The sequence below is a fragment of the Haliotis rufescens genome, unplaced genomic scaffold (genome assembly GCF_023055435.1).
Source record: "Haliotis rufescens isolate VD_foot unplaced genomic scaffold, xgHalRufe1.0.p SCAF_10, whole genome shotgun sequence".
Classification (NCBI taxonomy): Eukaryota; Metazoa; Mollusca; class Gastropoda; order Lepetellida; family Haliotidae; genus Haliotis; species Haliotis rufescens.
The window spans coordinates 36,939,578-36,965,750 of record NW_025963780.1 but is presented as its reverse complement, the minus strand read 5'-3'; the positions used below and the strand labels follow the sequence as shown (position 1 = coordinate 36,965,750).

Genomic DNA, 26,173 nt, shown 5'->3' with positions numbered 1-26,173 from the left:
AATATAACCTTACAGCTAAGGCACTTGAGAGTGGGAAACAGGTTACAGAAGTCAATTTTGATATAAGTACAGCTTACAATCGAGTTTGGCATAAATCAAGAGTATATGGAGTGAGTGAGTGAGTTGGGTTTAAAGCCACTTTTAACAAGTTATATCACGGCGTGTCAGCTTAATGTGGGAGGAAAGCCCTGAAGTGATGCAGGTCTCAGACCTTTACCACTTCGCTGAAACCCACGAGCCTGGGTATGGTGCTGACAAACCTAGAAACATAATCAGGGCGAACCAGGATTCGAACCCACAATCATAGGTTTCTGGCATGCCCAAGGGACGCAACTCTGCACAGCGAATACGGCGCCTTAGACGACTGGGCCACCCATGTCCCCAAAAGTATGTGGAATAATAGGTTGTCTTTTATCATGGTTTGGGAGTTACTACTGCAATAGAGATAGTAAACAGTAATTAATGGTCATAAATCAAATGTTCAACCAGTTTTTGCAGGAGTTCCTTAAGGCTCAGTTTTAGGATCATTATTATTTTTGGTATTGATAAAAGATAAAGTTGATGACGTTCAGTGTAATATGAAACTATTTGCTGACGATACTTCTTTTATGTTCTTTATATGTTATCATTGATGATATTATATCATCAAGTATATATCTAAATGAAGACTTACAAATGATAGCTAACTGGGCCAAAACTTGGAAAGTATAGTTCAACCCCAGTAAAACAGAATCAATTTTATTTTCTTGAAAAAGATTGAATCTGCCTTACCTGACCTTTTAATAAATATCATTAAAATAATATCAGTTCATTCACATAAGCATCTTGGGGTAACGCTTCTGAATGATTGTCAGTGGCATGTCCATATCAAAGATTTTGATTCTAAAGTTAGCCCAATGATTTTTAATTTAGAGTATTGCCTGCAAAAAGTCTTCAATGATGACTGAATAACTCTTGTACCGACCTATATTTTATTAGTGTGATTATATTTGGAATAACTGTACAAAGAATCAAGAATTTATCTTAAAAGAATTACATCTGGATGCACTTCGGTCCATCTGTGGATCCGCTAGAGGCATCAGTCATTCAAAATTATATGATGAAACTGGTCATACATCTTTAAGTAATAGTCAACAATATCATAAAATGTGTCTATTTCACAAAATGTTTATTAGAAAATGCAATCATTTTATCAGACCTAGTTCCACTGAACATATCTCCCACTTCCACATGACACTAGATCATCCACCTCCCACACAATACTCTTTGCTGCACTAAACTATACAAAAAATCATTTTTGCCCTCTGCTATTTTGAACAAGAATCTGTTGGATAACCAATAGCGTTGTAGAGAATCTTTCACAGAATTTATAAACATAAAATATCAATGAAATCAAAATATGTTGCTAAATGTCATCTGCAGAGAGTATTTAAATCATTTGGTAATAGATTTAACCAAATTCTTCACTGTAAATTAAGACTGGGATGTAGCGATTTAAACGAACACAGGTTTAATAGATTTATCCATGATGACCCTACTTGTAGTTGTGGTCATCATAACGAAGACAGTTTTCATTATTTATTGTAACAATGTCTGAATTATTGTGATGTTAGATCAACACGTTGTTTCTTTGTCCAGGGCTTTAATATCAAGACCGCGTTATTTGGAAATACTATTTAATCTACAAGATGATGATAATATTACAATTATTGAATCTGTATTTACCTACATTACCCTCACCAACAGATTCTGCGGCTAACTTAATATATCAGATATATTGTAATTATTGTAATGTATTCTGTAACAAATTTCGGTTACAGGTAAATTTTGCTTATCTTTAGGATTGCTATACTGTTATATTTCTGATCGTTATTTCGTACGGGAGAGGTCTTTATATAGGTTTCTATATGTCTGTTAACCAATCTCAAGTCTTTTTTAAATAAATATTGTTTAAACCATAACCAGATCTGAATGTATCAGTTGTTACAAGAGATACCATTGAACATGTCTGTTCCCCTTCCCAGTCTCAGTCCGGACATCGTCACATTTCATGTTTGACATCAGACATCAGACAATTGTGGACATGTTTTATTTGTCTGTGACTTGTTTCAAATAATGTTATATTTTCAATATATATTGAAAATCAGATTGGTTAACAGGCACGACTATGTGAAGGCCTCTCCAATACAAAAATACTTTGTATAAAAAATATCCTAACTTAAGACCAACACTACTCCAACTCGCAGTCGTCTCGCTGCCCTTGCTTTAATTAGCCTGCATAATCACCAAATGCCAAGTCACGCTGAACACAAGTCAAACGAGTCAAGATTAAAGTCCATAAAACCGTATTCGACGTAATAAACGCCCAGGGCACTCTCAAAATTAGAAATAGGGGGCTCTCAATTGAATATTATTTTGGTGAAAAAAATAGAGTTGAAAGATAAATTACGTGGTTTATGCTGACAGCCAGAAATGTTTATGTACTACAGATATATTTTTCCAGAATTTAATTGCCCATAATTAAGGGTGCATATAACACACAAGTGCGTATTATACACGATTAAATAAGTCTTGTGTACATTGATCAATCGGTGGGGGTCTTAATTGGGATTGTTCACGAGCCAATATCTTAGCAAATTTCGCCAAGGGCGCTTATTACGTCGAATATGGTGTGCAAATTTAGAATCTGCCAAGAAACAATGAGAAAAAAGCCATCCATATGTCAATACTTTCAAAGATGGAGTGTTGTTGCCCCTTAACCATGTTAACATTGTTTAACAGTACACAGTTAATGATGAAGAGTTCAAAATCCTATTCATGTATATCGAAAGGTACATAACTGTCATATTGCCTTTTAAGGGTTTACAAAGTGTTTTGACAGGGTTATAAAATCATTAACATATTCTATTATTTTAATGTTTAAGTCACATGACAGAGATGCATTTCCAAACAATATACTATTAGGACCTTATATTAACCCCTTACAAAAAAGAAACACTTTGATCCTCAGTCAGTAAATAGTTTACATTAAAATGAATAATTTCCCAGATTTGATTGTGTACAAGCAGTCGTGATATAGCTGAAATAATGCTGACATTAACAACATACACTCACTCACTGACATCAGACATTTGTTGCTGTGTAATATGGTCAACAAATTAATTTTTAATTACAGCCAAATCACAAAACCCAAAAGATTTAAAAAGTACTACTTGAAAGGAATTTTATCATATTTTTTTCTCAAGTAATTGATGATTACAAAGTAGTCCATGTACTTCTATATGAAAACAGTATTTACATACACTGCTTATTACAGACATAATTCAAACACACCACACTTCACATTCTCTTTACAAAGGAGCCCCAAACACAAAGTAAACACAGCCCATGGCAATAAACTCCACCACCACAGCTAGGCCTATTGCGAAATGATTTAGGCCTAAATCTACAGGCTAAATGTCATTCGTTGTATAATATCTACACCCATATGAGATTCTGAAAGATGACAATGATTAATAAAAGGAAAATACTACTTATAACATTTAGATTTTTATAAATCACAACATAAAGTACTTATGGTAATTGAAAGACAATGAAATTCAGCAATGTAAACAATGTCAAAACGACGAACTATTGTACCACGCTAATCAATCATAAGGCAAGTGTCAAACAGTTTATTCTAACAAGGGAAACAAACAGCGCATTGATAAATCAGACGCAGGTAAATCGCTAAAATGTTACTCCGTGTTGCTTTCAAAGAACGCCAACAAAAGCCGTACAACAGTAAAGGATATAAAAGGCCTGACCCGCACGGCCACTCGAACGTTCTCCGCCATGTTTCTGTTGACAGGTGCGCGGCTTGTCCGTAAGCTGCCCGCTTTTGTTTCTGTGAGCAAATCCTAATTACCTAGCTGCTTCTGGTTGTCAAATACCTCCTTTCGAAACTGTGGTACACCGAAAACTATATTCCTCTACAGTTGTTGCGACAGTGAGACAGGCTGTCGTGTGAGGCCCAGTGCAGTCAATTGTTTCAGGCTAAATGGTAATGACAACACATGACGGCACAGGATCAACTTCCGTCAACAAAAGGGGGACAAACCTACGGTTACCATGACTTCCGGGCAACAATCCAGTGGGCGTGGCCATCAAATCGCGTGACGATGAAATGGAATTTTTATGGTCATGTTTGTATAACATTTATGGCGAAAGAAGACTAGTTTATAATATTATCTAAAAGAAGACTTAGAAGTCTAATGATATAATAAATAAACACAATTGTTAGTTTGTTTATTGTATTTTATATATACATTTATTTTATTTTTTTTTTTTTTATTTATATTTTAATATAAGTACCGACCCGTGAAGATCCGGTTAGAATTGGTCTTCAGCAACCCATACTTGTAACGGGATCAGGTGGTCAGGCTCGCTGACTTGGTTGATGGATGTCACTGTATCCCAATTGCGCAGATCAATGGATCACAGGATCGTCTGGTCCAGAATCGATTATTTACCGACCGCCATCATTTAGCTGGACTATTGCTGAGTACGGCCTTAAACCACAAACACGCAAACTAATATAAGTTTCATATGATAAATAACACCTTAATTACACTTTAATTAACTATTTTATTCCTTACTGTAAATAAAAATTGTGATAAACTACCCAAAAAAATCATTTCACTACAATATTCTGCGCGAGCGCGTGTAATAAAGAACACCAAAAATCAAATATGAATACAACAAAGAACATAAAGTCATCTGTATCCCCCGTAGGGCTGGGACGGGTAACTCGGGTACTCGGGTCGGGTAGGTCCTGAGTAGGACCCGGGTACCCACAGGACTACCCGGACCCGTGGTTAGTCACGTGACATATTGTGTAATGACAAAAACTCACTTGAGCTCGGTGGTTACACTACAAGTCGCTAATGTTCCCATTTCTTTTTTATGATGCACATATTCTTTTTTACTTGTATATGTTTGAGTAAAGATAAAGCAAACATAGTGAATTTCTAATATATCTACTGTGAATCCTATTATGGCATTGTTTGTTGCCGTGTCACTAGTGTGTTATTTTTTTTAAAATAAGAAAGTAAAACATAATTTTACAATCTGAAAAGGACAAAGACACTTTAACATCCAAAACTGGCTCCCCCAGGAGATATCGCTTGGGTGAGATGAAGCGATATCTACACTGTAGATATCGCTGCAATGAAATTGCATCAAAATGCTTTGCAGACCATTGTGACGTCATTGTTACCATGACGGCACAATCAAATGACATCACTAATGACTCTGCTACTGAAGCTGTAAGCGGTACTTTTTATTAAGACACTGCTTATTACTGTCTACAAACTGAAAAAGTTGAAAGAATGATGTTGGATGATAAATAAAATCTCACCCTCGTGTCTTTTGAGATCAAATATATCATCACTCGTTGATAAAAGTTGAAAAATCCTCGGCAAGCCTTGGAGTTTTCAAGCTTTTATGAACTCGTGTTGATATATTTGATATCAAAAGACACTCTGGTGAGATTCTTTATATAACAGCCTTAGACTGACATTGTACAAAGTTTCATGGAGAAGTACACAGCGGAACTGAGGCAAAAGTATTAAAGTGAGTGAGTTAGGTTTAACGCCGCTTTTAACAGTATTACAGTTACATCGCGGCGTGTCAGCTTAATGTGGGAGGAAAGCCCGAAATGATGAAGGTCTCAGACGTTTACCCTTTCGTGGAAACCCATGAGCACGGGTATGGTGCTGACAAACCTAAAAACATAATCGGGGCGATCCGGGATTCGAACCCACAATCATAGGATTCTGGCATGCCCAAGGGACGCAACTCTGCACAGCGAATCGCGGCGCCTTATCGACTGGGCCACCTGTGCCCCCGCAAAAGTATTAAAGTTGCTTCCATTCAACTCAAACCCAAATTAATAAAATTTATATAGAAACGAATTGGGGAAGTCATGACTAGCAAAAGGCACTTACGGGCTCGAAATTAGAAAACACCAGGTGTGACCATGTGCACAGGTCCTGTTCCAGGTGTGCCTGGGCTATATCACTGGATTATTAATGTGTTAAAATTTGATGGTTCTCAAATTCCTTGACCCATTGAAGAAAAGCATTTTCCCATCTTTTCCAACTGGTTGACCATACTATTTGCACATATTGCACAATATTAATTTTTATCCCTATCACATATTAATCAGGATTTGTACTTTCGAAGAGGCCATATACTGGGATTACCACGCCTTGATTTACATTTAGATAACCTGGTCTCAGGTTCATCTGTACTACCAGTGGTGTCTGCACTATATTTTCGCTTTTCAGGGTTTTTTTTCAGTTTCAATGTTAGTTTCCTTGCTCATCGTCTGCTTTTATTTCTAATAAGGTTATTATTAGAAATTACAGCAGTAGGCTTGAAGAAATAAAAAATAGTGCAGTTTACTTTTTTTACTCTTCCGTTTGGCCATAAGAAATCGTCTGCTAGGTTTTTCACAACAGTCAACACGAATAACCACTTCCGTTAGAAATGCAAGACCTGTTCACAATATTCGCGATATTCCGTCAAACTATGGAAAGAATTTAAGCGAGTGCATTCAAATGAATTTCGAGCAATCTTGAACATCACGTCAAAAGTGTGCAAGATGCAGTCAAGGGAAATCACTGAATAATGCTGACTGATTTTACAACAGGAAGTCGTTTTGCGATAGTGGAACATACAACTAATGGGAAGAACTCGCTCATTTCACAATTTAATTTCTTATTTCCGAGTTCTGGTCCAGAAATGAAACTCACTGCTTTCATTCAGTTCACGGACTAAGCCGAAATTTATAATATGCATGTTATAGAAAAGAAAAATTCGGAGGAATCAGAAATAGCAAAAGGCACATCAACACTATATGGTGAATGTGTGTACCAATTTTTAGTTTCATCAAGATATCTCAAATAGTTTTCGAGTTCTGCTCCGGGACTGAAACCCATTGATTTCATTCAGCTCAGAGAATAAGTCCATTTTTTTTATAGAAAATATATTAAAAATACAGGGCACACTTAAATAGCAAAAGGCATATCTACACCATATGGTGAGTGTGTGTACTTTGGGAAATAAACTTTTATGGTTTCTATATCCCCCGCAAACGTGGTTGGGGCTGGGGAAAATAAACAATTAGTCTATTCCGGATTTGTATCCCGAGTACCTCTTTCCAAACTGAAGTAAAAGAAACTTTTTTTAAATACCAAGACGATCTAACGGCAGAGACCATAATGTTTCACCTTACCCGTGGGTGGTATGTATATTTGGAGATACGTGAATATGTGGTATATAAATGAAGTCAATCACTCCGCAAGACCAAACAATATATACACGCTACACGCGCGAGCGCTCTTGTTAAATACTTCATTATCACTCCAGACAGATTGATTGAGCCGATCGATTATTGACGATTGTTACACTGAACACGTAGCGCTCCACTAAACATGCCAAGCTTACGAACTATTGGATACAAAGCAGCAATTAACGTTCTTTGTGTGACCGAGGGGGTTCCAGGACTGAATAACCCCCAGGCAGGCCTAGATATGTGTATACGCTATATGTACAATACAAATAAAGGCCTCAGAGACTCATTGGGTGTGTATTTAACGCCCATCTCAATCAATAGTGGGGGCATTTGCCCTATATCACAAATGACTCGTACGTTTTAAACATCCATACCATGTCTACCAAAGGTAATGTTGTGAAACCCTCATCCCCTGAACGAAATCTAATATTCAGTATTAATTCCATTGAGATATCAGATTTATGTTTATCTCCCTACGTGATTACAGGTGAGGTGAAATGGGGTTTAACGTCACGTCCAAGATTATTGCACTTATGCAGCGACGTGCATGCACGTGTGTGTGGCTGCTTGTACTAGTCCGGACTGATGCCGATTTATAGTGCTAGCCCACTTAGACACCATGCCGCAGTTTAACATGAATACCCCACTCAGACACAGTATACGGACTGCGAGCCGACCAGTCCTTGTTTTAGCCCCTTAGTGTCGATGGCCAGACAGGGTAACAACAAGTACCATTTTTGAACGTCTTTTGGTATGACGCGGCCGGGCATCGAACCCCGGACCTTCCGCTCTCCGGGCGGACGTTCTACCACTAGACCACGTTATTACAAGTTGTAAAACTACGAGTCTCACAGACGAGGGGAAACTATGTTCTTGCAACGAACTTGCATTCAGAATCGCAACTTAACTTATAAATTCGCATACAAAACCGGTATAGCTCACTCACTCACTATTGCAAAGAATGCATGGAAACCCCTGCCACTGCATGGGTCCGAAATGTAATTTTAAGTTGGTGAATACTTTTTTCAAAGATTTGAGATCTTCAGTCCCTTTACTCGACACGAGGGTAGGTGGGTTGGTGGTAGTGGTTGGCACAGTGATGTCAGGAGCCGCAGATCGAGTTGTGTCCCTTTGCTGAAGAACCCGCAATACACTAGTAACTGGTGTGGTGAAATGGGGTTTAACGTCGCGTCCAAGATTATTGCACTTATATAGCGACGTGCATGCACGTGTGTGTGTGTGTGTGGCTGCTTGTACTAGTCCGGACTGATGCCGATTTATAGTGCTAGCCCACTGAGATACCATGCCGCAGTTTAACATGAATACCCACCTCAGACACAGTATACTGACCCCGAGCCGACCAGTCCTTGTTTTAGCCCCTTAATGCCGAGCGCCAGACAGGGTAACAACAAGTACCATCTTTTAACTTCTTTTGGTATGACGCGGCCGGGGATCGAACCCCGGACCTTCCGCTCACCGGGCGGATGCTCTACCACTAGACCACGGAGGCGGTCCACTAGTAACTGTATTTCTGATAGTTAATCCCATCTCACGTAATCACCCTATGAGGGCGAGTTCAAACACTGGAGGCGAGGAGTTGATCGATTATCTAAATCTATCTGTAGACCTGGCAGCGCGGACTCGGAGTCGGGTTCAAATGTAGTATCGCTTTTCATTTCATAGGGCAGATCGATAGCAATTTGGGTAGGACATTTCTCACTAATTGTTTTATTGTATGAAAGGAGAGTTCCACTATCATAGGTTTCTAGCGTGCCCAAGGGGAGGCAACTACGCATGATTACTTGCCGACAGCGACTTCAAGTTGATATGCAGTCCTTGGTACTGTCGTCGTTGATACTGGATATTCATAACTGATTCTATGAAACAGTTCTCACTACTTACAAATGACGTTGAAATACCATTTATATTACTATCAAAATGTTACAAATGTTATATTTGGGATAACACTTTCTTAGTAAAGTACAGATTCTCGTACTTTTTTGGGTTGAGTTATACTTGAGTGATACTTTCCTAGTACACTTTCTAAGTCCGAACGGGACACGAGAATCTGTACTTTACTAAGAAAGTGTTATCCCAAATATTACATTTGTTACATTTGACCACTTTCTAAATGGCATTGTGTATTCATAGCTTTCGGCTATGGGAGCCGTGCCAATTTACACTTGTCAGAGGGGTACTCAAAGTACGTGATATAGACTACCAGGGCCCACTTGTACAAAGCGATCTTAGCGCTAAGATGATCGTAACTCCCATACTTTAGCATAGGCTTACAATAGTCTTAGCACTAAGATCGTTTTGTGCAAGTGGGCCCAGTTGTCGGACTTTCATTTTTGTGGAAGCCTCCGTTGCTGAGTTGGTTAGATCGCTGACTTTGTGTGCTGGCGATTAGGTGCTTCACTCTGGCAAGTGTGGGTTCGAATCCCGCACGGGACTCAACCCAAAAAAGTACGAGAATCTGTACTTTACTAAGAAAGAGTTATCCCTAATATAGCATTTGTTACATTTGACCACTTTCTAAATGGCATTGTGTATTCATATCAAAATTTTGATATTGTTTTCGATATTACGACATTAATGCTTTCACTGGCAGGCTAATGAAGTGACATAGGCTTTATCGGGTTGGTCATCTTGAGTATTCACGCATGGACAGGCAGACCCCCGGGTGTCATGACGTGTCGGGCGAAGTGGGACATATCTCCGAAGCGTCGTAAAATCCCCCACTGTATTCTAAATATATGAGGTCTGAAGTGTCAAAAGCGTTATCGTATTCTAGACCAGATGAGGTACACGAAAGGTCTGCCGTGATCCACATCGCTGTACTAACTGCTCAAGGTAGCAACGATTATTTACTGACCTAGAATCAAGTTTATTGTCAATTAAGTTAATTAAGTACACAATGTCTGAATATAATTCATTTAAGGTATTAATGAATCACCTGATAAAGGAGTAAGCATATACTCCGAACGTGTTCCTCATAATAAAGAAGTTGACATCCATATATTCTCTTCCTTATGTGAATCACTTCTAAATGCCTTTCAAAGATATACTTCATTTAATTTTTATTCTGGTTTAATTCACCAATCCCTATCGATATCAAATTGTTTTCAATATAAAACTACCCAAGGGCCAGGACACTTGGGATCACTCAATCTCAGTAAGGGACTGGTCATTAATTACATGTGGATGGTGGGTATCAGAGGTTTTGGATGCACTAATGACCTGAAAATGTCTCACCCCTAATGCTTGTTATATTTTTGGTCAACCCTCCCCATGTCCCTGAACATCTTTCATGAACCCCCTGAAGAGATAAAATGCAAAACCACTTTATATTTTATACTAAAATTTACCCGACCTACTCCTACCCATAATAAATAACCAGTCCCTAACTTCAGATGTTTTACTCTAATACCATATATACCCCTCTACGAAAGAAATCTGAGGATTCCTCAATAGAAGTTCGCATCAGGTGAAGATTCGGCTTCATATCTTTACCGCCTTGATTCAGAACTTCCATTTTGTACAACAGAAAACCCACAGAACAAATAGCTCTTGTTTGGGGGTAGATGTCATTGCACCTAGGAACGATAGGGCCTATAAAACATCTTCAATTATATAATATCACGGGCATATTTATCTACATTCATCTTAGTCCAGTTTCCACCCTTGCCGAACAAGGCTGGAACTATGGTGTTATATTTTGTCTGGACTATTGAGTCTGTGCATACTCCAATCAAAATCACGTACGAAATCGACATCCGGTTCGTAAGTTGGCGTCAGCAGATATTTTCCAAATATTTTCATGTTTTTAATCAAGGTGCTCACATGAATTGATGCAATTCGCAAGAAAGATCCGTTTTTTTACAATAGAGATTTTAATTATCTATCAGATCGTCTTGACTGGACGCCGCCATTTTGTTTGAATAAATGTGAGTGATTTTAGAGGCGGAATCTGATTGGTCAATATGAGGGATGTAGACGGGACATACATGTAACTCGTAATTGCCACTGGTGGCGCTACGATCGCGCACAGAAATTCCTGCCTTGTTCGGAAAGGTTGTAAAGTGGACGAATATAGTCAGTTAACTCCCTTACCTGGGGACTATGATTTACATTCAGAACAGGTCAAGTTTTTTGTTTTCAAGGTACAGAAATATAATATATTTGTTTGTTTGTTTGTTGTTTAACGCACTCAGCAATATTACAGCTGTATGACAACCGGACAATCCAGTGATGGACATCATGTGCATCGATCCACACAATTGGAATACGATGACATGGATCAACCAAGTCAGCAAGCCTGACCATCCGATCCTGTTAGTCACCTAATTACGACAAGCAAAGTCGCCTTTTATGACAAGAATGTGTTGCTGAAGACTTATTTTACCCCGGATCTTCATGGGTCCAGAAATCATACAAGCTGGTCTGAACATGCTGAAAGCTTACTCGGACCGGTAACTAAGAAGCCAGGACTCTGATTGGCTGATTAAAAGGTTCACTGACACAAAACCTACTATTAAGGTCGGACCAGAGATGTCCTCAGATCTTCATGCATACAGGTATAACATCGGAGTTAACTATCTCATCTTAACGAGACTGGGGATCACTGGTCCAGCTAACATACATGTGGTTAGGCAATGATTTGAAATATGGAAATATTGCATGAACAACAATGAGTTTCACATTTGTAAGTTTGATATTTATTTACACAATAATTTATTTCAATTTACATTAATCATTCATTAACATATCTTATACATGCAAGACAAGTCATCCAAAGAATTCAATCTGAGCAATATATTGACAGAGATAAGGCCCAGATTGAACTCAAGCCAAGACAGGCATTGACAGCACAACTACCAACTTCCTTGGAAGACTTGCCAAGTTACGTCTAGAGAGGGGCACATTCGTCACATCAAATTCTTGGTTTCATGAATGTATACCTGAGACAAATGTATAGTTTTCACAACCTCACACATGCACACAATCCCGTTCAGCCCAACATAGGGATAATGTATCCACCCTGCTCAGCTCCTCATAATCAAGGGCAACTGTAACACAAAAACATTTATCTTTTAACTGACCTGGACACAGGGCACAAACTGCAGAAAATCATTTAAGACTTTCTTTCTTTCATTTGTTTGTTTGTTGTTTAACGCCGCACTCAACAATATTACAGCTATATGGCGTCAGCTTGTAAATAATCAAGTCTGGACCAGACAATCCAGTGATTGACATCATGAGCATCTACCCACACAATTGGAATACAATGACATGCATCAACCAAGTCAGCGATCCCATTAGCCCCTGCTTTGCCTTTTACGGCAAGAATTGGTTGCTGAAGACCTATTCTACCCCGGATCTTCATGGGTCTCATTCTTGTTTCCTGGGATAGACGACCATTTCCACATGCAAATCTTCCATTTCTATATAGTATCTACCCTGTACACAAAGTAACAGTACTGTGTTCAATAATTCAATTCAACATGAATAATATCCGATGGACAAAATTTCACCGAAGTCACAAACAGTTCTAAAAGTTATTGAGGTTTAGGTGAGTGACTAGATGGCAGTAACCCCCCCAATACTTGTCATCTTCATGTTTGTTTAACACCACAAGACAATATCTTGTCATAAGTCACAGATGCAACTTCCAAACCAACGAAAGAAACTAACATTTTTAATCCACTAATCTTTATAATGATAACAAATAGCAAAACACTTGAAAATGGCATATAGTCCTTATGATATCTTAACTATTAGGCAGTTTGGCAAGGACTACAGGACTAGTGCCAATTTCTGACCCTGCAAACACCACTCAAGGATCTAACAGTACCTGATACATAAATATAATTACATATTCTGTGCACTTCCAGACCAAACACTGACTTCACAACCATAAAACTTTTTAGTTCACTAGTCATATCAATGATAACATATAGCAAAATCCTTAATAATGGCAAACGTCTACTTTTCCTTATGATACTTTAACTATTGGGCATTGTGGCAAGGATTACAGGACTTGTGCCAATTTCTAACACTGCTTCATCACCAGGATGTTCCACCAGATCACACTGGACCCACATGTCAACACACTGCCGTCTAGAAGTTCCGATATGATCACAGACACACATGACAATATCACGATGATCAGGCACACACTTATGTTGTCCTCAGCTTGTATCTGATGACGGGGTTCTTGGGTGTGTGGATCATTGTGGAGAAGTCCACCTCGGGGAAGTAGCCATCCACGAGGTCAAGTTCATATTTGCGTAAAACGGTGGATAGGATTGTCTTGATCTGGACATAGGCGAAGGATTCTCCGATACATCGGTGCCGGCCGGCACCAAAGGGAATATAGGCAAACTTCTCACTGTTAGCCACATCTGGGTCCAGGAATCTGTCAACATGGCATTAGTCCATTAATACCTAGAGTAGTATGAGTGATTTATCTAGGATTCCAAACTATGTTTCCTTGGCAGGCAAAATTGAAAAAATCCTAAATTCCAGGAAAGATATCGTCTCTCACGTCCTGCTTAGTCAATAATGACAAAAAAGGGGCGTGTCTTTTGACATGGAGGTCACGGAGGTCTTGTTGGGTAAGAAGAGTTACTGAAGATACTGCCAGGTCATCATTCATTACCAGTTATGACTTCCTTAGTGAGAGCAATGTGCTATAATGTAATCCAGGAGAAGTTAAAAATATAATTATTTTGTTTAAAATTGAGATTTTTTAAAAGTTCATATTTTCCAAAATTCAGATGTATTTTACCATTGCATCTAATGAAATAATGCGACACCAAGAATTGAAGCCTTTCCTCTATACTTTGGTCTGTAATCAATGAAAAGTCACCTCACAAAACCATAACATTAGGTACAAACATAACAGCATCAATTGGGAATGTGTAATCCAATTTGGGATTTTTTTCTGACATGTGCTGCAGACTCATGGCCGAATATCAGCCTCAAATCAGGTGCAGATAAATCCTTGTCCTTTGTATCAGGTCAAATGATTGAGTGTGGTTTTATGCCCTTGTAACATTAATTATTAATGGTTAACGGCACCACAACTATATACCATATACTTTGTGCACACAACGTGACAAGCGAACGACTCGACTAATGGCTGCATAAACAGGGTTTATCTCCTAAACCTTTGTTTGTATGTCCAGGTGAGCAGTAACATATATATGATAATGTTAATAGGAAATTGTTTGGGTACGATATTCAGCAAACGTCAAGATATGAACAAACCCTCCTGACGTACCTATCTGGGTCATAGGCGGCAAAGTCTGTCCAGGTATCGGGGAGCTTGTGGTTGGTCGTCGGGGAGACACAGATCTGGTGGCCCGGTGGTATTGTATAACCAAGGATGTTCTGAAACAATGAAGAATATCAGAAACAGGTCCAAGCAAGCCTTCACCTTACAGTATTCCCAATTATTGCACTAATATACAACACATATCACTGATATATAGATTCCGATTCAGAGACACAAAGAAGAGGTGAGGTGAAATGAGGTTTTCCGTCAAGTCCTTGTTTTAGCCCCATACAGCTGAGCACCAGGCAGGGTAACAATTAGTAAAATGTTTTAAAGTCTTTTGGTATGGGATCCAATCCCCGACCTTTCGCTCTCCGGGCAGACGCTCTACCACTAGACCACGGAGGCGGTCCACAAAGATGAACAAAGATGAACAAAGATGAACCTTGGCTTATATATTTGCAGTCCTCGGGACCTAAAAAAAGGTCCCAGGTGTTAAAGAAAGAATCTGTAAACCTTAACATGCTTAAAGGGGAAGTGTACACGCAAAAATCACTTTCTTTCTTTTTCTAAACAAAACGCAATTTTAGAATTAGTTAGTATCTGTGTTTGAAAATATACACTCATTTTTTTCACAGTGAAAGTAGGAAGCTCACAATAGTGTTAAAATGATATGCCGTTATGAGGCCTTCGTTTTACGAGCGAAATAGGCCTGAGTTATCCCCCTTAGATTATGACGTAATTGGTGCCAATTCAACTGGGTCCCTGTCTATTCTCAACGCAAAAGATATCAAGGACCAGTTTGCGGTAAAACAACATGGTCTACGACAAACTCCGGCGCAGTGGTGACTCAGCATCACACAATTCTGGCTGGCATCTGAGACGCTAGAATCACAAAACTGTACCTACACCACGTGAAGCGGCTCTAACAAAGCATGATGACGTCATAATGTTTATCAATTGGCACCAATGACGTCATATTGCAAGGGGCATAAGCCATGGTGTTTTTGTTATGGAAATAGAACACTTGGTAAATGTGAAAAATATAAATCGTTTTAATGCAAAAAATATGTTAATTAAATATGATGTTTTTATATTTTTGTCTATGACACTTCTTTGTTAACACTTTTAATGTGGAAAAAGTACAAGAAAAATTGGTTCATTTCCGTGTGAACTTGCCCTTTAAGAATACGATAGATGAGAATTTCTTGTTTAAATTGAAACATAGTGATTCCGTATCCTGAGTGAAGGAAATCTGACATGGATTGTCTGAACACTGATTGCATTTTCATCAAAATTGAAATACCAGATAAATCTTAAGTATGTGTCAGTCTAATTTGTTTCGATCATCCAAAGCACCCACACAGAAGGTGATATTGCCATAATAACCCAATACACTTTTAATGCTGGCTTGCATATTTGGTGTTCAATGGGGCTCGCAGTGGTTGTTATTTGTGTCCATTGTTTTTAATATGCACACAGGACGTAATGTCTTGCATCCCACAAACACTTACTCACATATGTGAAAATAATGAAAACAAGTTCAAGCAAACCTTGCATGAAACATTAACATAAATGAAACATTATCCAACATGACGAATCTTTCAGATTTCTGTATACATGTCCTGTCTCATATATATATATATGAAATATACACAGGCCTCAAAGTTGCAACTAATTCGGTCACCATAGTGATTGAAATTGCCGCTTGGCGACCAATATTTTTATATCAGTCGCCACTTGGCTACTTAGTAATATTAGGTCACCAGCTTGATTTGTTTAACTGCATAGTACAGAAATACAATGCATTAATAAACACTGATCAACTGAACTAAAATTACATTTTAAGAAATATAAAAATTAACATTGGAATATGTAAGATAAAATTTAATCAATAATCTTGTCAAGTATTTACAACAACGTAAATAACAAAAAAGCTTGTAGGAATCGGTGTTGCTGCAGTTAGGGAGATTACATATACTTTAACAGTAGTATGCATTACTGACTATGATCTTGAAGTTTGGCTCCTTAATTTTTCACCTGACTTCTTGAATTTCACATGGGTGGAAGTCAATAGCTCCTTAGGAAAAAAATACACTTTGAGGCCTGATATATGTATTTTTGTGTACGGTCTCGAAAGCTTTGTGTAACCCAGTACAAAATAATAAAATAGAACCACATTTATATTTCAATCTAGTCCAAATTGGCTAACAGATAACTGGATAAATTCTAACTGATTATCATATCTATTTTTGGATTATGGATCTTAACCCAAAATATAACAAGAGTGAGTGAGTTTGGTTTTTCGCCGCCTTTAGCAATATTCCAGCAATATCATGGCAGGGACACCAGAAATGGGCTTCACACATTGTGCCCATGTCAGGAATTGAACCAAGGTCTTCGGCATGACGAGTAAACTCTTTAACCACAAGCCCCTCAATATATATAAACAAGACAAAGTTTATTCTCTGGAAACAAGCATGACAGCCCCACAAACACAGCCTGTTTCTCTATTCCCTGCAAATGGTGATGTGGGAGGGGGATAATCAACGTATTTGTATCTACTCGTTCCAACCTGCGGTGATTTGCACATCCTCATCATGGTCATAATGGGTGGTCGGAGTCGGAGCGTTTCCTTCAGACATCGGTCCATCAGCTGCAGGTCCTTCGTGTCTTCGTAAGTCAGGGGAGGTAAATCATCACCACATACCTTCTTCTGCTCCTCATAAACTCGATTCTGAAAGACCAAACCTTATCAGGTGAACCATCCATGCCTGCCAAGGGCTCATATAATACATATTTTTTATTACAAATATTTGATATTCACAATTCGGGATCACAAATGGGTAATAATCTCTTTATCATATAATTCTATTCTTAACATAATCGATGTTTAAGATATAATATCGTTCAATGAAGTAATTATTTAAAATGCCAAAATTCAAATTAGAACTTTTTACCGACATTTACTGCAGACTTAGGGCCTAACATGATACATCCCTGAGTAGGCTGAAATGATCATGAAACTACTGTTGGTCGGTTGGTTGGTTTGTTGTTTAACGCCGCACTCAGCAATATTCCAGCTATATGACAGCGGTCTGTAAATAATCGAGTCTGGACCAGACAATCCAGTGATTGATATCATGAGCATCGATCCACGCAATTGGGATCGATGACATGCATCAAGCAAGTCAGCGAGCCTGACCACCCGATCCCGTTAGTCGCCTTTTACGACAAGCATGGGTTGCTGAAGACCTATTCTACCCCGGAATCTTCACGGGTCTCGTGAGACTGCTGCCTTAGATATGACATCCAATACAGACACTCTCCTCCTCACCTGCAGTTGTTTGTCTTTAGCTAGAAAGAAGCTGAGCCAGGCGGTGGTGGTGGAGGACGTGTGCTGCCCGGCCAGAAGAAGCCCGATGCACATCCCAGCAACCTCGTCATCCGTCGGATAGCTGCCGTCTCTACACACAGACAATGGTCAAACTAGTCATACATTGTACATAGGCACTGTTCATAGACCGATTGGTACCGCATTCATACCAACCCAAAACAACTCAGTGACTGACACTTTTTTTCTAATATTCTATTCTATTCAGTTTTAACATAAGTAAGAGACCAAGAATGATCATTTGCAACACTAATAGAAAGTACTTTATGATTCAGTCTTCTGAAGGGACATACAAATACTTTCAGAACATGAACTCAATATCAGGGGTTGCATAAACAGAGTTACCTCCCTTACACCCTAATACTATTCAAAGAAATCGTAGCAGTGAGTGAGTATGGTTTTATGCCGCTTTTAGCAATATTCCAGCAATATCACAGAGGGGGACACCAGAAATGCGTTGCAACCATGGTCAGCCGACACATGTCCCAAAAAGGAGGCAAACGTGTGACTGTGTCCCAATGTGACTGAGAGAGTGTGGGATGCTGGGAGTTGGGCCTGATGATGTCATGAAGCAATCAAACACGTAGTTTACAGCTAGGCAAGTCTCATGAACTGGAGTGAATGAGTGAGCATGGTTTCACGCCGCGGTTAGCAATATTCCAGAAATATCACGGCAGGGGACACCAGAAATGAACTTGACACATTGTTTCTATGTGTAGAATCAAACACGGGTCTTAGGACAACAAAGGTTTTAGCCACTAGGCTACCCCACCGCCACCTTTTGCACTGAGATGAGACAGGCCTTACGTTTCAGATAACACGACCCATCGATCACATTGTGAAGATGATAAGTACATTATGATCACAGTCATAATACAACAGAGCAGGAGGCAAACAACAGATACTGGTGACCAGAATCCCCAAATAGGTGAGCAGCAAATATTCGGGGCCTATACTGCCTTGGAAATCCCATTCAAGTCCAGACATGTTATACCTTTGAAGTGTCTGACCTCTGTGAGCCTGATTAGAGTCCTGATGTTGCCTTACTTGTTTACGATTGGCAATCTAAAGGCAGAAGAGGTTTATTGCATTGCAGATGCGGGATGCACTAAGAAACCTACGAACCTTGAGAACTGTCAGCGACATACCAACGCAAGAACATCAAACCGTGCATGTCAGTTCAGGAGCAGTGTTACCTATTTATCACAACTGCTGTTATTGTACATGCTTGGGTGAGCAGTGTTTCTGCTCATAATCATAAAAATATTTAACCCGGTTACCAAGTACAAAGACTCTGTCATAGAGTGTAGCACTCAATTACACCAGAGCTCCAGATAAGCTTTTGGTGTTGTGGGTATTTTACCCATGCATTTAAAATCATTGGGTATCAGTAATTCTATCTGCGTATTCAAATTTCTGTTACCCACTAGTTTTTACAGACGTGGGTATTTAAGTTAAATATTTAAAAAAACTATTCATCTAGTCCCTTCAAACTGGTGTCGTGTGGGTTCGAGAGCTTTATAGGACAGTCCGACTCAAAAATACCACGATACTTCCACAAGAAAGTGTGATGGCAAATGATCATGATGTAACTGTCATCGTGGAGTTTGGCAAGGTTGACGGAATGCCCGTTTATAAATTCAAAATAAAGTTGCTGATTTGCTAATCGAATACGCAGGGTTACTTCACAATATTTTGATGATACGCACAAGTTTTATTTTTGTAGCGTATCTGTAATGTTCGTTGCGTATTTGATATGCTTGGATTATATTTTACTGCGTATTTCTGCATTTCTGATGCGTATTTCACGCAGATACGCAGCTTATCTGGAGCTCTGCCTGATGTTGCCTTACTTGTATGGGGAGTCAATGAGAGTCTGCAGCATGTCGTCGTGCGTCTCTTCGGACTGGCGCCGGGCCTGGATCACCTTGTAGAACATCTTCTTCACCTCCATGTGTGCTCGGTCCCGTTTCCTAAAAGCAGAACTTACAATCAACGACATCTTTCTTCAACAACTGGAACATTAGGAACAATGTAACAAGCATGTTACAGGGTGACTTTGTCCTACGTGAAACCAAACTCACATGAGAGTGTAGCCCCCTGTACAAGGGTATAAAGTTTCAATATACTCCTCATGTAAAATGCACAACACATTATTTAATACTTAAGAACCAGTCTACATAAGATGGGATTCATCACAGTTGTTGTCTTATTCGTTATCAGCATGGGCAAAAGGGCACAAGTCTGTACCTGAAACTGGGGAATGGCAACCATCCAGGGAGAAGCCAGGCGAGATGCGAGAACCCTCCGTCCAGGTCCCAGTACAGCTGGGCCACCTTCTCATCCAGGATAGACCGGATCTCCTCACCTGGAACAGTCATCATCATCATCATCATCATCACATCCACCTTCATCACCATCATCACAAGCCAAAGTGCCCCATGAAGATCCGGGGTAAATAAGTCTTCAGCAACCCATACTTGCCGTAAAAGGCGATTATGCTTGTCGTAAGAGGCGACTAACGGGATCGGGTGGTCAAACTCGCTGACTTGGTTGATGCATGACATTGATCCCAATTGCATGGATCGATTCCATGCAAAAATGATGAACATTAAGAATCGGGACTGTGTCATATCGTTTTTGTTTTGTTTGTTTGTTGTTTATCGCCGCACTCAGCAATATTCTAGCTATTTGACAGCAGTCTCTAAATAATCAAGTCTGGTCCAGACAATCCAGTGATTGACAACATGGGCATTGATTTTTTAAAAATCCCAAACTATCAAAAGGCACCAGTTCACCACTAGATCTATCTATGTGCCAAGTTTGGTAAAGAAATATGGTACGGTTTTCAAGATCTGCTCCGGAAACGAGGACTACTGCCATTTTCAGTCTAAATCAAAGTCCTTGCCATGGACACTCGTAAAATAACTTTTTTAAAAATCCCAAACTATCAAAAGGCACCAGTTCACCACTAGACCTATCTATGTGCCAAGTATGGTGAAGAAATATGGTACGGTTTTCAAGATCTGCTCCGGAAACGAGGACTACTGCCATTTTCAGTCTAAATCAAAGTCGTTGCCATGGAAACTCGAAAAATAACTTTTTTAAAAATCCCAAACTATCAAAAGGCACCAGTTCACCACTAGATCTATCTATGTGCCAAGTTTGGTGAAGAAATATGGTACGGTTTTCAAGATCTGCTCCGGAAACGAAGTGTGACAGCCGGCCGGACGGCACCCATTCCTATATCCCCCTTCCACTTCGTGGCGGGGGATAATAATCACTAGGTTCTGTAACGATTCACTGATACCTACGACATCATCAATACTAAGGTACAGATGATACTTCAATCACTAGTTTGTGAGATCGTGATGTGCTATAAATAGAACAGGAACTGATAAGAGCGACCTCCTGTAATGGCAGAAGTACTACAGTGCAACTTGTAAGCATGGTGGAACATAGGACGTGGCGGTAGAGGACGGGCCCAGTAACTATTACATTTAATAACCATCCCTTCATTTTAAACTGTTTTGTTTATGTGTTTTTTAACTTTTTGAGTTCAGGTTTTTGAGATAATAAATAAATGTATGAAGCAAGAGGTTTAAGAGTTGTATTTCAGCGATTTCATCATTTCTTACTAATTGTCACGGTGTATCACAATACCAGTGGTATCATCAGTCCGTATCAAGATACACATCGTATCGCAAGATACCAGGCAAAACTCAGTTCTAATAACCACCTGATCCTCTTTTGTAGACCTTACAAGCATGGAGGCCTGGGTATGGGAGACTTCGATGCAACCTGATCAGTGATATTCAAACACTTACCATGGAGGCACCTGCTTGCAGTCAATATGATCAACTCGGACAGAGCCATGAAAAAATCTGCAACATTAATAGTCAGCATGGGTCATCACTGTTCATTATCTTATTTACCTAATTTCAGAGGTATTTTAACACTGATTTTTAACATTGCATTCAGCAATAATGTTAAACAAAGCATAACAGCCACTTCCTCTATTTTGGTTTTGTTTCTTGTTTAACGCCGCATTCAGCAATATTACAGCTATATGAGAGCGGACTGTAAACAATCAAGTCTGGACCGGCCAATCCAGTGATTGACATCATGAGCATCTATCCACACAATCGGGATACAATGACATGCATCAACTAAGTCAGCAAACCTGACCATCTGATCCCGTTAGTCGCCTTTTACGACATGCATAGTTGCCTTTCACAGCATGCATGGGTTGCTGAAGACCTATTCTACCCCGGAACTTCACGGGTCAGGTTTTAACTGAAACAGCATGAATTGGAAAATGCTTAATTCCAACTGAAATTTTTACTGACATTTACTGCAGCCATGGGGGCAAATATCGGCCCATGACTTCCACTAGTGTGCAAACGGCCATTACAAGAATCTTTGTATATTTTTGTGAATGAGAGAATGTCATTTTATCAAACTTGAAAAATGTTTACAACTGACTTCCTGTTATCCAGATGAATTTATGTTTGTTTGATCAGTCTGATGGGATTGTTTTACTGAATATTTGAGTGAGTGAGTATGTTTTAACTCCGCTTTTAACAGTATTCCAGTAACATGGAAGGAAAGCTCGAAGTGATGCCGGTCTCAGATGGCTACCACTTTAGTGAAATCACAAGCATGCGTATGGTGCTGACAAACCTAGAAACATAAGCAGGGCGAACCAGGGTTTGATCCCACAATCATTAGTAAGGTTTCCGGTGTGCCCAAAGGACACAACTCTGCATAACAAATTGCTGCATCGCTGACGACTGGGCCACCCGTGACCCCCACTGCTTCAAAACAAATCTTTACAATGGCATTAGGAACTTAACGTTTTCTTTCTGCCATACATTTTTGTAAGAAAAGCAATATTTTCCCCTTTTTGTAAGCCTGAGGCAAAGCATTTTCTCCAATATTTTCTATAATCCAAGCAATCCCCTCCTCGCCATGTTCCAAAGTCAAAACTTACCACGCTCGCCCTTGTCTCCCCATCTCTCAAAATACTTGATCGTCTCTTCTTCAATCATGGGAATGTGTTCCCTGAACCTTGCAATATTCAGTCCAGTCTTAAACATTTTCTTCTGTTCCAGAAACCTCTGACAACAGAAAGTACCAATAAACTTTCATACAGGCATACAAAGAACTGATGAGCTGATAGATAGCATTGGATTGGGTGGTCAGAGTCGAACTTAATTGATTGCATGTCTGACAGTGTCAGGTATTGCTCAAAATTGAATCTCAATCACTGGTTAGCTGGTCCAGACTTGATTATTTACCATATTTACAGGCTTTAATTACGTAGATTGAAGTAAACAGAAATTTCTGATAAAATAAAAAATATCTGAAGAACTTACAGCATTAGAACAATCATAGGCAACACCTTTCCCAAACACTGGCGTTGTCAGTCGACTGTAAACTTCCTCGGCATTGAGGTTTTCATTGCGGCTGTTGAAGAACAGTGCTGACGACTCGGAGCCGATGAGGTATGTGAAGGTCTTTCCCACCATGGTGAAGCTAAACACAGGCCCATACTGAAACATCACATCAACAACCATTACTCCTGCTATTATAACATTTGACAACATAACTCCATAAAAACCACAATTAATCGATGATAGATCCTGCAGCTTTTTGTGTTTGTCTCCACTCAGCAATATTCCAGCTATACGACGATTCTGGACCAGACAATATTGTGAGCAACAACCCATGCCGTCAACCAAGTCACCGAGCCTAACCACCCAATCCATTTGGTTGCCTCTGATGGTCAGCATATATTGCTGAGGACCAATTCTAACCAAGAATACCCACTGTAACAAACCCTTTTGGGGATTCTGAGTCAGAATTGGTCCCCAGCACTGTATGCGTTTAATAAATGGGGGTCAGGTGGGCAGACTCGATCATGTGACTTGGCTGACCGAGTTTCATCTCGCCCCGATGACGTGTATCATTGCTCAAGCTTTCAGTCACACATTTGTCTGATCAAGACCTGATCATTACAGGCTGCTGTGCTAAAGCTGGAATATTGCGGACTGCAGACTTATGCAACATTCACTCATCCATAAGAGATTCCCCTTGGCATATTGTCCAACATAATTGGGCAAACAAGAGACAAAACTTGCCTGCTGTCATTAATCGTGTCAATGGCTTGTGAGGTTTGTTTTTCACTCAAATATCAAGTTAAAACATATTAAAGGATTGAAGTGAGTTTTTTTAAGTATTTTTAGGGGCCGCTAGAAATAGGCTTCAAACTTTGTACCTTGTGAGGAATTGAATCTGCCAAAGCGCAGGGAAATGGGTAGAGGAATCTATGACCAAAGAACTTACTTGTTTGTAGGCTGCTACAAGAAACTCTATAGGACTTTGTCCGAAGCTGATGGCTTGACCCAGGAATGGTATTACTGAAGGTATATGTGGTGGTAGGTTCTCCTGAAACCATAACATGCAGGAATGTTATCAGACTATGACAAGGAACCATTCAATCATGTCACATCATGTATTGTACTTTTCATGGTAATCTTAACAAATGTTAATGTTTCTGAAGAAGCAAGTTATTAATTTATCATCCATATTGATAAATTTGTACTGATACAGTATTGGTATTAATGGGTTATAGCGAAAACGGCACCTCAGCAAAACGTCACCGGGCGAAAACGGCACCTCGACTCCAGCGAAAACGGCACTTTTTTTTTCTTACCTTGGTCAAATAAATGATATTAAACTTACATTGTAACTTGCAAACGCCAATAATTGTGAGATGTTAAAACAAGTTTACATTAGAAATTAGCCTCTCCTCCAACTATAGGATGGAGATGGAGATCTCTCCCTGACCCAAGTACTCTCACAATGTTCGGTTGTACATGGACCAATATTGTGAAGAGAATGATGATGATGATGTTGACGATGGACATGCCACAAAACTGTATATATGAACATATTTACTTATCTGTGGAAAAAACGGGAAATACAATGTAAATACATCACATACATCAAATTACATGTAAATACATCAAATACCATGTAATTAAACCCTAAATATTACTACAAAAATCGTTGTTATCGTTCTTAAAAATAGAGGTGCCGTTTTCGCCCAACACATAGTAGCCGTTTTCGCCAAATGCGGTGCCGTTTTCGCCAGAGAAATCGGTGACGTTTTAGCCTGCACCCGGTTTGAATGATGACATTTGCCAATATTTGGTATAGTTTACAGCAAAATATGTCACATGTGCTCATACCAATCTATATTTTGAAAAGGTTTACATTCACTGATTAAGATATACTTGCTGGGACTGTTTATTTGCACTGTCTCCCTTTTGGTGTGTGAAACGTGAACTCTGAAGCCTACGACACGAATGATACATCGCCAGAATGGGGACACTTCTTGCTTACTAAAACTATTAGAGATGACACTGATCGGCCACTACTATTGAGATCGAAAGCGACGACTTGATTTTTTTCAAATGCTCTACATTACCTGTTTCTTTTCGATTAAAGCTCTCATTGCCATAACAGCACTCAGTACGACCGTGGTTGTCACCAGAGCGGTCGTCGCCGCGTTGAGTTCCATCATGTGTTCTATGACACTGCCAACGATCGATACTGTGTCCTCGGTCGCCATCGTTGTAATATCTCAGCTGTCTTGAGGCTGTCTGCCTCTATGTATTGACAGATAGTCGGATGAGATGTCACATCAACAGAAAGGTTCTTTACCCAGCATGTTGGGAACAGGCGAGTGCCTGACAACACCGGACCCGGATACGCTTCCGACAAAGTAGTCCTCTATTGGTGGATGTGTTCATTTCAAACTCGACATCAAACTTTATATAAAATATTTCACGATATAGAAATAACATTGTTTTCTCTGATACAAATGATATTTGAGTACATGTCTATTCAATAATGACATTTCTGTTTCGTAATTTTTAGAACTTTACTTTCTAAAATTACTACGCTTCTAGCAGACGATCCGTAAACACTGACAACTATTTTGATTGGTCAATAGTTCTCTCCTCATTTCGGATTGAAACTATCACCAGAGTTTGTTATCAGATCAGCTGATTTCTCATAGGCTCGACGAAGCACGTAGACTTAGCAATAAGTTGACTTTATATTTTAAAATATTGAGATTCTGATCATGGTA

General features: G+C 39.4%; 2 protein-coding genes across 3 annotated transcripts in view; both read right to left on the bottom strand.

The window, feature by feature from the left end:
- The window catches only part of LOC124131073 (kinesin-like protein KIF28P), a 37,313-nt gene extending 32,957 nt beyond the window's left edge, over window positions 1–4,356 (bottom strand). The window contains exon 1 of one of the 2 annotated variants that reach the window (XM_046494161.2): window positions 3,795–4,356. In XM_046494161.2, coding sequence (XP_046350117.2) covers window positions 3,795–3,836 — 42 coding nt within the window. In that variant the 5' untranslated portion in view covers window positions 3,837–4,356. The remainder of the gene's footprint in view (window positions 1–3,794) is intronic. The other variant, XM_046494162.2, reaches the window with a different exon arrangement.
- Window positions 4,357–12,607: 8,251 nt separating this feature from the next.
- Window positions 12,608–25,801, bottom strand: LOC124131072 (lanosterol 14-alpha demethylase-like). The gene is made up of 11 exons (XM_048390194.1): window positions 25,508–25,801; window positions 24,361–24,462; window positions 23,391–23,567; window positions 23,006–23,132; window positions 21,840–21,896; window positions 20,263–20,380; window positions 19,866–19,985; window positions 17,956–18,085; window positions 17,194–17,355; window positions 14,625–14,734; window positions 12,608–13,757 (listed from the first exon to the last, which is right to left on the bottom strand). Exons 1-11 carry the CDS (start codon window positions 25,649–25,651, stop codon window positions 13,520–13,522), a joined length of 1,485 nt encoding a protein of 494 aa, XP_048246151.1. The 5' UTR covers window positions 25,652–25,801; the 3' UTR covers window positions 12,608–13,519.
- Window positions 25,802–26,173: the final 372 nt, after the last annotated feature.

What these genes read in the sequence shown, in the direction of transcription:
- LOC124131072 (XM_048390194.1), bottom strand. Translation starts at nt 25,651, where the DNA reads ATGGCGACCGAGGACACAGTATCGATCGTTGGCAGTGTCATAGAACAC. An exon ending in CTAAAGACAAACAACTGCAG is followed by an intron (nt 17,356 to 17,955) that starts GTGAGGAGGAGA and finishes TTGGTCTTTCAG; the next exon opens with AATCGAGTTTATGAGGAGCA. An exon ending in GGATGTGCAAATCACCGCAG is followed by an intron (nt 14,735 to 17,193) that starts GTTGGAACGAGT and finishes TCATTGTTTCAG; the next exon opens with AACATCCTTGGTTATACAAT.